Source organism: Cylas formicarius, unplaced genomic scaffold (assembly GCF_029955315.1).
Source record: "Cylas formicarius isolate icCylForm1 unplaced genomic scaffold, icCylForm1.1 PGA_scaffold_8__14_contigs__length_24414737, whole genome shotgun sequence".
NCBI classification, from domain to species: domain Eukaryota; kingdom Metazoa; phylum Arthropoda; class Insecta; order Coleoptera; family Brentidae; genus Cylas; species Cylas formicarius.
This window is the reverse complement of record NW_026844361.1, coordinates 11,381,467-11,398,994: the sequence shown is the minus strand read 5'-3', so window position 1 is coordinate 11,398,994 and position 17,528 is coordinate 11,381,467. Positions and strand designations below refer to the sequence as shown.

Genomic DNA, 17,528 nt, shown 5'->3' with positions numbered 1-17,528 from the left:
AAATCCGGAATATCAACTATCATCGATGAACTCACCGTACTGGCAGAGGGAAACGTTAAAAAATCCGGATGGGGCACACGGAGGTCCGGCGGGACAGAAACACAAGTTTTCCGGGTTTTCGTCGACACTCGCAAATACGTCTATAGGCGGGGTGAATCTGTATCCGGGAATGTCGTTGCTCCCGGTTACTTCTTTGTCGAATCTGAACATAAAGAATTTTACGTTGGACGCAAAATTTAAGTCAAGTTCTCTATTAGTGTTATATCTCAAACATTTACATCTACATCAGAGACATCCGGGAATATATTTTGATACGTAGCATAGGCTCATCATCGGGAAAGTGCACGATGACCTTTGGTGGCAGTAAAAATCCTATCCATCACGTTTGGGTCTCTCGTTCGGAGACACCTACACTACAGCTTGTGCGTGTGTTATACGCGCTAGAAAGTTGAGATCCAAGAGTAGGATAGAGGTTTGGGAATACTTCATTCCATCAGTTACAGTCCACAATTACCTGTGGTCTTTTAGTGTTGCGTTGTTTGGTGTGATACATGTTTTCACCCTCATTGTGTGTTCCCTCGACTAACCAAATCAATTTTGGCGATATATTTAACTTCAACCTAAAGTTGGCGTTCAACAACGGTGAATTATCGAGGTTATGTGATGTTATGGAAGCGGAGCACCCCCTAGAAGGGTCGGGCCCTCTGCGGGGGGCGATTATGTTTTGAAGTTATGCTCGTTTGAACCCCCTTTATGCATCTACTTAAATCATTTCCGAGTACTTACACCAGAGGCAACTTCCGGCACATGTCCTTGTCGAAAACGTATATGGTGCTGTTCTTAGTCAAATGCGGTGGGAAAATGGAGCCGTCGGAGCCCATGATATCGTTACATCGATCTTCGGTGTAGTGGGCTAGCTTCGGCATGCCGTTGAACTTGTCGATGAGGCCGTACTTGGTAATGTCTCCAGATCCGGTGAAAATCGTCAACGTGTCTTTGGAAGTACCGTTTTTCTGTTGGAGGAAAACAAAACTAGTAGAGCACTCAGTCGTCGATGCTCACACCGCACGGCTTACGTTGTACATAAGTCCGAACTCTTCGTAAGGCAGTTTCTGTTCCTTGGGAACGACGTCTTTGGCTAGCTTCAACAGAGGATCTTCGTAGCCCCACAACAGCTGACCAACCGAGACTTCCACGAACGGCTTGATTTTCAGTATGTCCATTATGCTAGCCATCGCTAGCCTTAAGAATCGGGCCGCGTGTTTCGACTGGGAAGTCGCACTCTAAAAACGTACAGGGCTATTCAATATATTTTGACTCCCACCTACAGGGTTAATTTTGAAAGTTAGGAAAAAAAGTGTAAATACAAAAATTTGAAGATTTTTACTCTATTATCTCATGCAAATGTCAGAAAAAACAAACGGAGATGGCAAGTTGTCAAAATAAGAGCAACATATTATCTATGTTTGTAATTGTTTTAACAATGTCGTACTTTGCATTTTAGAGAAAACCGACAATAGACACAATTAGACGGTAATTAGACATCAATTGGGACTGTAGCTCTAAAAGGCAAGTTAACCAGATGCGTCATGGGTGCTACCAGACTCTCAGAAACAAACTTGATACGAAAGCATAGCAAAATTACCTCGAATGCTCTTCATAAAAGCTTAATAGAAGTGAGTTTGTTATTATTTTCTTATTTTATTTTTGGATGCCTTTTTTTTGTTTTTATTGCTGAATTATTTTTATTTATTATTTTGTAAACAGATTCTACAAAAAAAACTAAAATTCTCAACAAAATCGGTCCCGTTCTCATCAATAAAACAATCTGGTTATTTTTTGTGGTATTGTGAAGTATGAGAAATGTTTTTTTATGATTTTCCATGCTGTCTGTGAAGCATTAATAAATATGTCCTCTTAATGAACACTTCTCTGGACCTGCTGGCCCTGAAAAGTCAGTTTGAAAATTGCGTACTAGCAAAATTTCATTGTCGTTTCTACCTAGATGGTTGCTTGTCACTCCACACGTTGTAAACAAACTTAAACGCTTATATGTTACGAAAAATTTTTGTAACAGATAATGATTTGCGCATGATGGTACTCACCAACATTGGTATATTTGGAACTACGACCACATCATCCTCCGATCCTGCTGAGAGGGACTCGTCGAAATGGTAGATCTTCTCTTGGTTGAAAGATACGGTGCCGTTTTCGTGAAATTGAATGTTTTTCTTCTCCCACGTTTCTCTAAGGGAATAAAAATTATTTGGTTAAGAACTGCCGTTGAAAAAGCCAACAAGATGATTGGCGAAACGTCAGCAATTTCGATTCAACAGCAACAGCAATAGTATTACAATGACCTGTAGAAGATTTTTCAAAAAATTGATTAAAGTGAGGATCCCTAATAGGCTACTACCCTATCTTATCCTATAAATGGTAATTCTGTTATGGTCCAGATATCAGAAGCATCGACAAGACTAACGGACTAAGAGGTATTAGGGATTGGTCCCTAGGAACTATCCAAACCCTCTATGATATAGGTACCATCACCGTGCTCTTGTAAGACATGGAACGAAGATGAGAAATCTTAATGGATCAGAGGATCTAAATGGATAGCCGTGGTAGTCAAAAATATAGAAGGTGATCTAGACCTATCTATCATAGTCTTAAGTCTCTCTCATCTTGTTTCAGCATAGTTAGCCTAATTCTAATAAAGGTTAATGTTTAATTACGTAAGTATTTTTTCCTAAGGGATGATTTTTTTAATCTGATTGGTTAGTCTGCGGGTATTTACTAAGCAGTCTAGCAGATGTGAAGAATTAAGAAGACCATGACTAAGTCTTCTTAATTTCAGGTATTTCATACTGATAAGCACAATTTTTACAAGTTATTTTTTCCACTACATATGACGGGCATCTAGTTTTAAGTGGTTTTTAAAGAAAACAACCACACCAATTAAAATCGTGATCTCTTGGTTTAAGGCTATAGATAAATCGAATACAGGTTTTGTAATTTATATTTTGTAAAAACAAGCAAGGTCCATAGACAAAATTACAGTAGTTTAGATCACTCACACATATATCACAAGATATGAGCTGCTGAAACTCATTATGGAGGGCAAAATTGTAGGTAGACGAAGTGTAGGGTGCCGAAGAATCTCTTGGTTGCGCAATCTTCGAGAATGGTTTGGTCTATCGTCAATTGAATTATTTAGATCAGCAATATCAAAAGTGAAGGTAGCCTTGATGATCAGCAACCTCCAAAGGAGAAGCTGATACAAAAAGAGGATGACTCAAAGCCGGTGCTTCGCAGTGAGTTTTTTTTTTTAATTAAGTCCATAGAGTTGCAGAGATTAATAATAAGCCTTTTGGAGAACTTTGGAAACCTAAGTTCATACACCCAAGTTTTCACACCATTTACTATATATATATATATATATATATATATATATATATATATATATATATATATATATATATATATATATATATATATATATATATATAGCTAGACTATAATCTTTTGTGTATTTTGAATGCAAGGAGGGACAAGAGTGGCAAGCGTGGGGTTGCTTTAAGACTCTTTTTATTGGAGATCGTGATTTTCCCTAATTGTGTATTATTTATACTAATTTTTAATGTATTACTAGACCAACAATCCACATATTTCCTGAAATCCCCAATATCAACTTACATCAAAATCCTTTCTCTGATCATTGAACAGCTATATTTTTGACTTTGAAACAGTACTAAGATTAGTACGTAGTTATCTTATTTTTTTATGCTACTTTCTTCAAAAACCGCACTTATCCTGTTTTTTCTCATTTAGAAAACTTTTAAGTTAAATTTGTCTATGGCATTTCTTCAGATGAAGAAGAATGCATAATTTTTTTATCCTATTTCCTTTCTGACCTACGAGATGAGCTCTAATCTGATAAAAAATACTTCTTGAAAAAAATTTGTAAGTTAAAATAATTATTTAGCTTTTGTTTTAATTAAGTTGGATACTTAAATTGTACTACTTGTCGCATTTCCTCTTTATTTGTGTGTTCAGAATATGATTTCCACTACATAAACATAAATTTTCAGGGCCAGATCTAATAGTATAGTAACGTAAAAGTTAGCAGCATAGAACTTTTTTTTTCTCTACGCTTAATTCGGATATGCACCCATTTTCCGGCATCCGCCGAGAAAAATTGACCGATAACAATTTTTCACGAACACAACACCCACAACCTCCGGCAAGTTCGAGTTGGCAGGTCAACACGCCTTACCAACCGAGCCACCCTCGGTCCCCCAGCATAGAACCTAAATTAAGTTTTGATATTACGAGACTATGTCTAACACTAGCATTTGGAGGTTAAATGCAGCTTCTTCCTCTTCTAACCTAAACAATGAGGTTTTATCCGCTCTACACTTTAAGAAACACAATACGTGCCCATGTTCTCTTGATTGCATGGTAGAAGTGTCCATTATTAAAAGTCTATTATTAAAAATGAGACTGCGACCTTGCCGTGCGTGAATGGCGGCGATATACAGTTCCACGGTGAATGGAGTAATACAGAAAGATTGCCGCCTCGCGATACGAGAAAATTTATACAGCACATTACTCGCTTGTACGGGGCGAGCCAATATTTTAATTTTTAATAATAATAATGATAATAATAATTTTTAATAATCCCTTCTATCTCAAAAGTTAAGACGCTTAGGACATATGTTTCTATAAAGTTTTCTTTTTAAAATGGTTCCAAAACACACTGTATATATGGTGTGCTATTTAAGAAAATCGTAATTTTTCAATTTAATATAATTCAAATTCCGAGTCACATAACTTTTACGTCAATTTCGAGTAACGCTATCGTCGAATATGAGTGTGAAAACTAGTAGTTTTCTGGAAAAATTAAAATATAAAGCGATTCGGTAATAAAACAGAGTTGAATTTCAAAACTAATTCAAGACGAAGTATACGAGTTTGGTATTTATCATTTTCTAGTAACTTTCGAAACCAATGATTTAATGAACTTTATTGTCGACTCACCCTGTACAGTGAGAAATTGTTTAAATAATAGGTCGTTGTGAATTTGAGACAATAGCGTTCGTGCAGTAACGTCTCTTTCGGGTTTTGAAAACGTATGTTTCACGCAGAAGCGCTTTCACATCGTCCACCATCGTTTAATCCACGTAGTTATTGCGTAACATGAAAGTAGTTATGCATGATGTAACACTCATCTCTACGTCATTTAGGCTGTTCTTTCCCTCGGACAAGCAACATGGCGTTGCGTTTGTTAACGCAGAATAACCATAAAGTGAGACTGGGCAACCGTGTGTCAAATAAAACGACAAAGTTTCGTACAAAACTTTCTTGGACTCTCCTGAAGATTTAAAATATTATAATTGTGTTGATACAGAGTGTCCCAAAAGTGCCTCTTAGACATCAACTTAATTATTTTAATTGGATCGCCCTGTATATATTGACATTTTTGGAATCCTTGGTTAAAATTAAGGACACTTTCTTAAGAAATTCCTATTCGAATTTTGCATAGTTTACGCAAAAATTGAGGTTATGTGTATTTTTTTTTAATATTTCGATGGCCACATTTGTGTTGTGGCGCTACTGATAGAGGTAGTCAAACGAAAATTTAACCACGGACTAAGGAGATGATGCGCTACTCCATAAGTTTGACAGGGGCGCCTCAATTTATACAGGGTGTCCCAAATAAGTGGTGCCGATTTGGCAAATTCAATTGAAAAAATCTCAAGATTTTCAAATGGATCACCCTATATTTTTATTCAGATATTAATTCTAGGAGAAAAAATAAGGTAAGTTTGTAATTTATCTTATATTTAAATTTTACTTACTTTTTGAGATATTCGAGGTTTAAGATAACATCCGTATAAATTCTTGTTGAATTTAAAGCTGCCCACATTAGGTCACTTGTTGGCAATATTAGGAATTTTTTAAATAGCAAAGACATTATCCTACTTTTAAAGACATAATACTCCAGATATACGAATAAAACCTATTGCTAACAAAGCAGATTTAATTAAAAAAATCAGAATTCATATTTAAAGAAACATTTAACGCTTAAATATTTAGGTTTATTCAAAATACCAAATAACAAAAATAAACAATTAAAATTTATATGCTAACAAACCAAGGTAACAAATTTGAACAAATAAATCGATTAAAAAAAGTTAACTAAAAATCGTTTCTTAATTAGGTCCATAAAGTTGAGATAAAAACGTCCCTCTTAAAATGCTCGTTTCATCTGCCATAAAAACAATAGAGAAATATCAAAATATTTTAAAATTTAATAATAATAATAATAATAATAATAATAATAATAATAATAATAATAATAATAATAAATAACAAAAATAATAATAAACTTTAATTATTTATTTTTGTTATTAGGTATATTCAATCAAGCTAGATAGCTAATTAATTAATTAATTAATTAATTAAATTAATGTATCTTTAAATATGAGTTCTGGAGTTTTAATTAATTAACATAATTAATTTTTTTAATTTATTTTTTTAATAATTAATTTTAATAATTTAATTATTTAATTAATTTATTCGTTTATCTGGAGTATTATGTCTTTAAAAGAAGTAATATCGTGTCTTTGCTATTTAAAAAATGCCTAATATTACGAACATGTGACCTAATGTGGGCAGCTTTAAATTGAACAAGAATTTATACGGGGGTTATGTTAAACTTCGAATATCTCAATAAGTAAGTAAAATTTAATAAATTAAATATAAGATAAATTACAAACTTAGCTTGTTTTTTGTCCTAGAATTGATATCCGAATAAAAATATGGGGTATTCCATTTGAAAATTTTGAGATATTGTTAATTAAATTCGACAAAACGGCACCAGCTAATTGGGACACCCGCAATAAGTTTGACAGGCGCCCCTGTCAAACTTATTGCGTAGCCCATCATCTCCTTAGTCTATGGTTAAATTTTCGTTGCCATACCTAGATCGGTAGCGTAACAACACAATTTTATATGAGGCCATCAAAATATGCAAAAAAAAAACACATAACCTCAATTTCTGCCTAAACTATGCAAAATTCGAATAGCAATTTTTTAAGAAAGTGACTTTTATTTTAAACGATGACTCCAAAAATTTCGATATATACAGGGTGTTCCATTTAAAATAACAAAATTGATGTCGGGGAGACACTTTTCGGACCCCTTGTATAAACAAAACTCATCTCCTATGGGTTTCCAGATAGTATAGTGAGTCGTTTTATTTGGCACACCGTGCTAGATGATTTTTTAATAAGCCATTATTCATATTTTGCGAGGAGAAAGTTTTGAATGGCACTTTGGGCATCTAATTTTGACGTGCCAACTTTTCGTTATTGTTTATTAACTAGAATAATATCTAGTAATATGTTTTATGACGCGTCTTCCTTGTTAATCTTAATTAATTAGTTGATACGAAAAATAACATGTTTTTCCGTTACAGAATTGAAAAAAAAAAACAAACAGAAAAGTCACTATTTTGGCTTTGTCTCAATTTGAAAATTATTGATTGACAGTTCTCTACTACATAACCTTTAACTTTGTTATTGTTACTTAAATACAAAAAAGCAAAGTAAACTCGTTTTGATAAATTGGTTAAGGCTTTCGCGGCCCGTTGATAAGCTATTATCTTGATTCGGGTTTAAAGGCCGTCGTCGGTTGGAATTAGTTCCTAACGTTTCGCTAGCACGAGTGGCGAGCTTCATAGACAGTCTACGTCCAACATCTGAGATGGAAGGACCTCTGAAGAAGCTCGCCACTCGTGCTAGCGAAACGTTAGAAAGTAATTACAACCGACGACGGCCTTTAAACCCGAATCAAGATAATAGCTTCCTAAACTGGTTTTATTAATTCCCCAACCCTAAAGATCCCAAAATTTTCCAATGTTTCTATTTTGATTGGTGTGGATAGTTGTTTACAAATATTTATAGAAAAATGAGTAATACGATGTAAATAATAGTAGTTTTTTTTTTTTAATTTGAATGTATATGTTCACTTTTTTTCTAAATATCACAAAAGAAAATCACTAAAGTAAAACTGCTTCTGTGACGCATTTAGCCAGAAATATACAGGAACAATCTAACCTAACAAAGTATTGTTAACTTCCATATTTTTGGATTTATATCAAAATTATTGGTATTAAAATTATTATCAATGCTTTTTATAAAACTTCTGGATTTCTCCTGGGTCGGTTTTTGTTTTGCCAATCATCCTGTTGGCTTCTTCAGGGCTTGACTGGCTCGCATTTTACTCTGTACCTGCTTTCATATTGTTTGAGGGGGGTGGAGCTACACCGTCTCGTATTACAATACAATCTCTATTTTTTTTCATTATACCTTCATTGATTTTAGACTGCGTATGTCCCTGCTTTTCAAAATCCTATTACGTGACATAATTCCTATTCTTTACTGACATTTTATGCAGTGCATTCTCTTATCGTAAATCAAAAGATTATATATTTTCCGATTGTTAAAAAAAAATTAACCCCGTTTCGCTAAACGTTTTAGATTTTCATAAAATTTATTGAAAACCGCTAATTAAAACGGGTACAAACGAACGACCTTTTCCTCGAAGTCTCTAAGTGAATATTTATCGAATGTTTCGGTCGCATTCAATCGCAATGCTTATAAAACCTGTTGGCCACTTTTCCATTACAGGTAGTCAGATTCATTTTTACGTAAAAGTAGTAAAACAACTGGAATGCGTTAGAGAAATGGAGTGATATGACATTGGTGCACAAACACCAAAACATTTTCATATGGCTATTATTCGTTATGTCTTTTCTTAGACAATAATTACTATTTTTCCACAAGCAAGTCTTTCCTTCACTGCACTATATATGGACAGGAAATACTGCAATTGCATTTATTCCTTATTCTTTCCCCGTTCTCGTAGTCCTTACTCTTTATCATACTTTCTTGGTATTTTCGTTATCCTTCATAATTCCTGATCATCAAGTGTAACAATTAGCAACTTGTATAAGGTTTTTCTTGAGACACTACATAAGCTAATTGGGGTGTTACAAACCTTAAATTTATTTTAATTTTGTATATACAGGGTATTTTATTTTTCGTGGACGAGTCTCAACTTTTTTATTTCAAATGCAACACCTGGTATGCTACTTACATATTTTGTATATACCCTATATCTAAGTCTAACCGTTTTTGACATTCTTATTTTTTTATGCAAAAAATGACGTTTGCAAGACTTAAAAAATGTCTGCCATTTTTTTTCATTCGGAAGCATTTTTTGTTTCACCTGAGTAAGTTTTGTTGTAGACAAGGGACTCGAATAACGGATTTGATAAGAAATTTCGATACATAAGGGTACGCGAAAAATAAGATTAAAAAAAGTTAAAAAAATCGCCATAAAACTTTTTTTTTAATGGAAACTACCTATTTTTATATTCTTGTCATTTTATATAAAGTACATGCCTAATATTTTTATTTTTTGAAATATTCCCTTTTCAACAGTTGTCACAAATAATATGCTGTTGCTATATAAGTTCAGTTGGTGTAAGGTGGCTATGGCGGCGTTTAAACAAAACAAGTGCTAGAATAATGCTGCTTGCTTATTATGTTTACCACAAAGGAGAAGAAGATTGATATGTTAGAAAGTTACATATCGTACAATAAAAACCGGAGTTTGTCTCTTAGAAATTATATTAGAAAATTTCCATTAACGAGGCGCCCAGAAAAAACGATCTTCGACAGGCTTTACCAACACTTTACAACTGGATCCTAAATATAACCAGATTATAAAAATGGGTAGTTTCCATTAAAAAAAAAGTTTTTTGGCAGTTTTTTTAATTTCATTTTTAATTATTAATTTTCGCGTACCCTGTATTAATATGTCTCGAAATTTCGTATGAAATCCGTTATTCGAGTCCTTTGTCTACAACAAAACTTACTCAGGTTAAACAATAAATGTGTTGCAAACGTCGTTTTTTGTATAAAAAATTAAAAATGTCAAAAACGGTTAGATTGAGGTATAGGACTTACACAAGATATGTAAGTATGAAATAAGAAAGTTGAGACTCGCACACGAAAAATTAAACACACTGTATATACAAAATTAAACTAAATTTAAGGTTTGTGACACCCCAATTAGCTTATGTAGTGTCCCAAGAAAAACTTTATATAGTTGCTAGTTGTTACACTTGATGATCGGGAATAATGAAGGATAACGAAAATACCATGAAAGTATGATAAAGAGTAAGGACTACGAGAACGGGGAAAGAATAATGAATAAATGCAATTGCAGTATTTCCTGTCCATATCTGAATACTTAAACGGTTTATTTTTTTATCTCATGCAGTAAACCTTTTTGTTTATTCAACAATTACGTAACCACTTTCAAATTTTCAAAAACCCAAAGGTTTCGTTATTTACACGGGCCATGATTAATTGTTTTTACTTGTTAATTCAAGATAAGCCGGCTTATAACTGCTCGACTATTGCAGAAATTTGATACCGCCGACGGATACCGGTCTTGGCTGAGAGCGAAATATCTGGTTTACTCGCTTGGCACGTAAATATAGGCATTTCGAAATGGAATATCTGGTTTCTGCGCAAAGTCGTTCGAGCAAAAACCAAGTGCTGCAAATTCCGCCTCATGTTATGTAATCCATACAGCATTGGACGGTATATACATTGAAATGTTTTTAATATAAATAATTAAATAAATAAAATAAATATACTCCTATTTATTACTTTACAGTAAACAAGTTTAAGGTCCAGAAATAATAATTCAAAAAATTATTGTAAGTAAAGAAAAAATAATACCAGAAGAAGAAGACGTCCTGCTTGTACGCCATTCAAGTCCTCTCTGCTAATATAATCGCCGCTAACTAAGTTTGGTCATATTTTTTTTTAATTAGACGTAGATATTTCATTTTAAAACTTGTTTTTCAAATGTTTTGTTTTAAGCTGTTTAGCAAGGTATTGCAGCAGCAATCAGTATAAAAAATCATTAAAATTCACAAAGTGATATACAGTCGAAACTTTATATAGCGAAATTGAAAGGACTGATTTTTATACATATTTTATATACATATTTTAACACCTAGTTAGCAACATTTTATATAAATATTTAAGAACTACATTTAATGTTTCATATAATCGGTCATCAGATCAACTTCTTCATCTTCAAATTTTGACTTTCTTAGTTTTTTACTGAAGAAGAAGAACTGCCGCCGCTTCTTTGCACTTGCAAATCGTGGATACAGTCGACGGTGTAAGTTCGTATCGATGTCCCACGTCACTTTTCTTTTCTCCCCGTTCTATTTCCCTAATTGAAAGAACTTTCGGCCTACATTCCTTATTTTGTTACCTGATGTGCCCTTTTTTCTTTCGATATAGAGAGTGAGAAATTCATTATACAGAGTAGATTAATACATAGCTTTGTATGGAGACCTAATAGTACAACAAATTTTGTTCGTAATACAGAGTCTCGCTATAGGGAGTTTTCACTGTAGTTAATTTTAAAAAGAAATGCAAAATAGATGCAGAAGATCGCCGATTTCAAGAAAGAAGGACTGAACAATTATTTTTATCTTGCACAATTTGTTTGCTGTGTAATGAATTATAAATGACCAATAAATTTTTTATCTAATTAAATCTGTTTGTTTTTAATAGAAAACTTTGTATTTACCACCTTTATTGGGCTTGGGATTCTGTATCATTTCGTATATAAAACTTTTATTACAAAAATTATGAGATTTGAAGTTATTCTCAATCGTATATCTTATTCTAAATCTAAGTATACCTTTTTTTACACAAGTATTGAAACTGAATAGAACTTATTATTTTTTTATTATTACTTATTATTATCATATTATTATTTATTGTTTGCCTGTTAGGTAGAAAATGTTTTCGTAATTAGTAATAGTGAATTTGGGTAACTAATGTTAAAAAAACTAGGTTTAGTTAGATTTAAAATAAAACACACGTTTTTTTCTAAAAATCGGCAGTAGCTTCTAAACTACAAATTTTTGTAATAAAAGCAGAGATTATGCAGAATTAAATTCCGACCCCAATAAAAGTGCTAAATACAGCGTGTTCGGTTTAAAAAAATGAGTTTTTTAAATTAGGAAAAACACTTTTTGATTGTACCTTGTGACCATTCTGTATAATATATTTTTGGCATAAATAGATCAAAGCATTTTCACATTTTCACAAAGTCCGCATGGTAGGGAAATACTGAAAATCAGGCGAATAATTGTAATTTTTTTAAATATGCATAGCATTTCATGAAAAAAAAAACAATAATAATAATAATAATAATAAAACTTCTATACATAAACATACTATACATCAAACATCTACTTAGTAGTACTTATTGAAATAAGGCACTTTAAATAGACCACCCAGTACGCCGCAAAATCGCACACAAGATACAAATATAGATAGCAGTTAGAAGAGGCCCAAGGATCGAACCTTGTGGAATACCACAGATAATTGGAGTAGCAGATGATACAGTCTCTTTCATCTCAACATATTAAAGTCGGTTACTGAGATAATTGGGTAATAGACCAAGGATTTAGAATAATCAAGTCGCCAAAATACTTACACGTATACGTAAGGGCCTAGTTCGTCGACTATGGGTTTGCTTCCGTTGTTCAAAAATTCATCAGCGTTAGTCACGTTGTAAATATACACCCTAATCATCGGTACCACCGGAGGCTTGGCCCACCATTCGGTAGGTTTCGACCCCTCCCTCAGTGTCACCTCCTGCGAAATAAAAGAATATGGAATATCGAACTGAGGTGGCTTTTACTTGATGAAAATCTATTTAACAAAATAAATAAGAACTAAAAGTTCAGATTTTCACGAAATTATATATATTCACATGACAAAGGAAAACAAGATTTTAAGGCATTTCTGAGATATCTATCTAAAAAAATATAATAATAATAATAATAATAATAATAAGATATTATAACAAAAAAACAATATACAATATTAATATTTTTCAACGAAATGTAAACAGATAGCTCGAAAGCGCCGCAGTCTACCTTTGCGTTTATTGAAATATAAAATGGATGAACAACAAATAAAATATAAAAAATACCTGCAAAATCGGAAGAACAACATAACTCTACTACAAACTACAGAAAATGCAATTGAAGATAAATAATTTGATAACTCATTATAATCCCTTGCTAATAACATAATTAGCAACACATTATTAGAAAAACTATATTTGTAACAAATTATCTTTGTACCTCTTTTTGAATGAATATAAATTTAAGTTACAGAATTCCTGTGACAATGAATTATAAACACGAATTGCGTTGAATGTGAAAGTTCTACGAAACAAGGCACTCTGATGATGTGGCATCGTGTATGTACCTGTATCTTACATTCACAGAATGGCTACTACTCCTAGGAGTAAGCCGCTCTCTTAGCAAAGTGGAGGTTATGGATAACTTTCATAACGAATATGTTGAAATGAAGAGCTCTTTGTTCCATATAAGCCAATTAAGTTGACGATATGCAGCAGATACACGGTCACACAATACGGGACTTACACTCGATATAAATAAAAAAAAAACATACACTTCATCACAGTAGTTAAAATATGAGAGAACAAGTGACTCACATAATTGTTTCCTTAGTATAAAATTTAAAATATGCCTGTTACTATATAAGATTGTCAGTGAGAAATATGCCTTTTGAAAGATATTTTTTAAATATTCATGAAATCTTAGTTCGCAATCTATGATCACCCCCAAATTTTTTGCTGAATCGACAACGGAAAGTTTAATATTATCTAACATTATATTAATATTTTGTTCAAGTAGCTTAACTTTATTTTTATTTCCAAATATCATTAAATGCGATTTTGATGGGTTTTGCTTTAAATTATGGGCACGAGAAAGTTCCCTAATCCTGTAAAGATCTTGATTTATAAATACCTCTGCATCCATGCTACTATTAAAATCAAAACAGCAATACAATTGAGTATCGTCGGCATATGCCCGAACTTTGCAAAAATTTAAAGATTTTGAAATGTCAGAAATGTAAATCAAAAAAAATAGCGGCTCCAAAATGGAACCTTGAGAGAAAATTTCAATTTCTTTTGAATATCTGCTATCACAGTATATTTTCTGATATCGATTTGAAAAATAAGATTTAATCAGCTCGTCTCAAAAAACCATAGAAATTCAGCTTGCAAATCAATACCATCAATATAAAAGCATTCGCAGTACTTGACTTTCGTTTAAAACCGCACTGACTTTCTGGTACTATTTTATTGTACATTATATAGGTATACATTTGATTATAAAGAACTTTTTCGTATATTTTTGATAGTGCCGGTAATATACTTATTATTCTTACGTCATTGAAACTTCTCGGGGCATTATTTTTAACTAATGTTTTTCCAGGTGACATTTTCGAGCTTTTTGGAAAATAGTTTACATCTATGTTATCAATGTGAGGACTGCAGTATTTAAGCATAAATGGAGAGATTTCGTCAACCCCAGTGGCATCTGTTTTAATTTCATGAATATATTTATGAATATCAACAAGATTTGTTAATTCAAAAGAGCATTATTGAAACAATTGTCCTGGTAATATTATATTTTATCATTAGAGTTTAATTTGTTTTGAAGTAACTGCGAATTAATATTAAAATTTTTATGAGCCTCCCAAGTTTGGAGTTATTAAAATTGAACCACGTATAAAATTCTTAAGTGGAACACACTGTATAGATGTATATATAGCGGCTAATAACAAGTAAACACATGTTCTATCCTGATTTGTTTTCGAGATACAGAGTGTCAACGTTTGTATAAAAAATCGTTTTTTTTTTATTGATAATTGAAAAACCTTTTTTTCTGAATTTGATTAAACTTGACATGCTAATTCGCGGTAATAAAGGAAATTAGAGTAAATGTGTTAATCTAGTTTGATATTTCGGGTTGGTTACATTATATAAACGCAATCTGGAAAAACATAATATTCAAAAGAAAAAAAATCTTAAAAGTCATTTTTTCAAATTGAACTATCCCAATTTTATTTTTCTTTTAATTTTGCAACATTAAAATTGGGCAGATATAAATGTACTAGCAATAAAATAAAATGGAAAATAAAATGGTAGAAATATGCTGCTTAATAAATAATATTCTACAATATCAACAATTAATAGTGTAAATGCTGAACAGGACGTTTAAAAATTTGCTGTAGATAGGATTTGAAAAAAAAAATGACAAACCTGATAATGTGGGAAGTATGGAGGTAAGGAATTTTTGAAAAATCAATAAACGACAAGAGTCGACAAGATTAAAAAACCTTAAATAAATCAATCTAAATATCGAATCGATAACGAAAATGATTTTCGAATTTAACTAACGAAGTTCAATTGGTACACAATCGAAAGAACCGTGTTACTTTTGCTACCTGTAACGTCAAAATTCTAGATTTTCGATTGCCCATTTCGTTTGGTTAACAAAACGATATAAACAAATGGTCGACCGATCAGTCAGAGTAGGCGCTTTCTATTTCATTTCATTGTAGAAAGTTTCCGTCGTCGATAATGCGCTTATAATTGTGCCTGTATAAATTATACACAATGTACTTGTAATAAAATACTATAAGCTATCAACATGACTCTATTGTTTCTCGAAATATTGTTGTTGTTGTTGAGTTAGTCCACGTCTAAAGTTGTAAAAAATTGTTGAACGAAAATGCTCCCGATTAAGTTCCATTTTTAACGGTCACAATTTTTTTAATTAATCACAAAAACCACAAACAACACTCTTTCGCTAAAACCTGAGTAAACCTAACCTAAAAATGTCACACTTCCCCGTAAAAACAGTAATTTTAACAGAGGCAAAGTAAAGCTTTGTGTTTTGGTTAGCCTGTCAACCGACATTTAAATGTAATTTTTAATAACAGTTTGTTATATTTTAACTAAATTAAATAAACCAACTCATTGCGAATACTTTTTACTGCATTGTTGTATATCCCAATCAAGCAAAAAAAACATATGAAAATGAAAAAGCAATCTGTAAAAGGTAAAAAGGTTAGTAGGGTTAGTAGCCAAGTTTTTTCCCAAGTGACGTTTAAAAAACACTACCAATTTTCGGACATGTAAGGCTATATCATATCATAAATATGTGTTTAATACAATATCTTATTCCGATTAAATGATGTTACACACTTTATAGTTTAGTACACTCGTTTTTATTGTTAAACTATTTTTTTCAAGTATACTTTCTTTTCAAGCTACTTTAAAACAGATATTTCCAAGGCTGGTAAAGAAATTTGCAGAAAATGGTAAATGTTAAAAAGCCAGCATGCCGGAATCATAATGTTTTAAATGAAGAAAATAAGGCAAACATATTAGGACTCTATGAGGCACATCCAGTTTCCTCTATTACGAGAGTATTTGAAGAGACAGGTATTTCACAATCCACTCACTTTTGAAAGAATATAAATATAATGCATTTAAATTTCGTAAAACTCAAAAATTAAGTGCAGAACAACGTCAAAGGAGGATGCAGTTTTGTTTGGATTTTTTAAATGGACATAATGAGAATAGTAATTTTTTTGAAAGACGTTTGGAAGTTCGTTCACTACAAGAAAGGGTTGTAATAGACAAAATAAGCGATATTGATCTTTAAATAATCCTATAAACCTAATAAAAACCCAGGGGTACAAATCAATTAATGTATGGTATGGTGTCATAGATGGGCATATTTTGAGTCCGATATTTATAGGTCAAAAATTAGCTGGAGATCATTATTAGAGCACCAAATAGAACAATATATAGAAGACTTACCGCTAAATATATCAGCGCTGATTATATGGCAGCAAGACCGTGCCCCTCCTCACAATGTTGTGCGAGTTAAAAATTTTTATAACATGTAATATCCAAGTGATTGGATAGACTTAACTTTAATGGATTTTATGTTTCGGAGATACATAAAAAATGCACGAAACTTCTTATAATAAGATCGTGGAACTTCGGCAAATGATTTCAGAGGCAATCAATCAGTTAAGAAACAATTTGAAAACTTTACTAAATGCAAGACATCAACAATAAGAATGTGAGAAATGTGTTCACGAAAATGGTGGTAACATTCAGCAGTATTTAGAAGAGTTAAAGATGTTTTTACTTTAGTGTGTCTTGTCATTTTTAGTATTTTTGTTCTAATTTTGATTTCTAAATAATTATTATTGTTGGAATCAGTCTCTCTTTGAAATTATATAAAAATTTCCTCTTTTTGCATATTTGTCCAAACCGAGTGGATTAAAATATGTGTTACATTATTGTAATCGGAATAAGATATTCTGTTAAGGGTTCCAATAGGGTCGAACGGTTCACGGTTGGCTTAACCCTTTTGGGATGCGAAATGGTGAAAAAAGCGAACACGATAGGTAACGACCCACTGTGAAGACTTACCGCAGGCTATCGTGTCGTCGGTTCCGGACGGGGCCCCGTTTATTGCACTCGCGCTTGAAACTCGCGGACTTGCGGAATCG

General features: G+C 32.4%; 1 protein-coding gene across 3 annotated transcripts in view; it reads right to left on the bottom strand.

Annotated features, from left to right (window-relative positions):
- LOC132706802 (scavenger receptor class B member 1) overlaps positions 1-17,528 on the bottom strand; it is a 96,892-nt gene that overhangs the window by 10,267 nt on the left and 69,097 nt on the right. For all 3 annotated transcript variants that reach the window (XM_060678349.1, XM_060678348.1, XM_060678347.1), the window contains 5 exons: positions 12,607-12,767; positions 2,106-2,247; positions 1,077-1,283; positions 787-1,013; positions 36-202 (listed from right to left, as the gene is read on the bottom strand). In XM_060678349.1, coding sequence (XP_060534332.1) covers positions 36-202; positions 787-1,013; positions 1,077-1,283; positions 2,106-2,247; positions 12,607-12,767 — 904 coding nt within the window. The remainder of the gene's footprint in view (positions 1-35; positions 203-786; positions 1,014-1,076; positions 1,284-2,105; positions 2,248-12,606; positions 12,768-17,528) is intronic.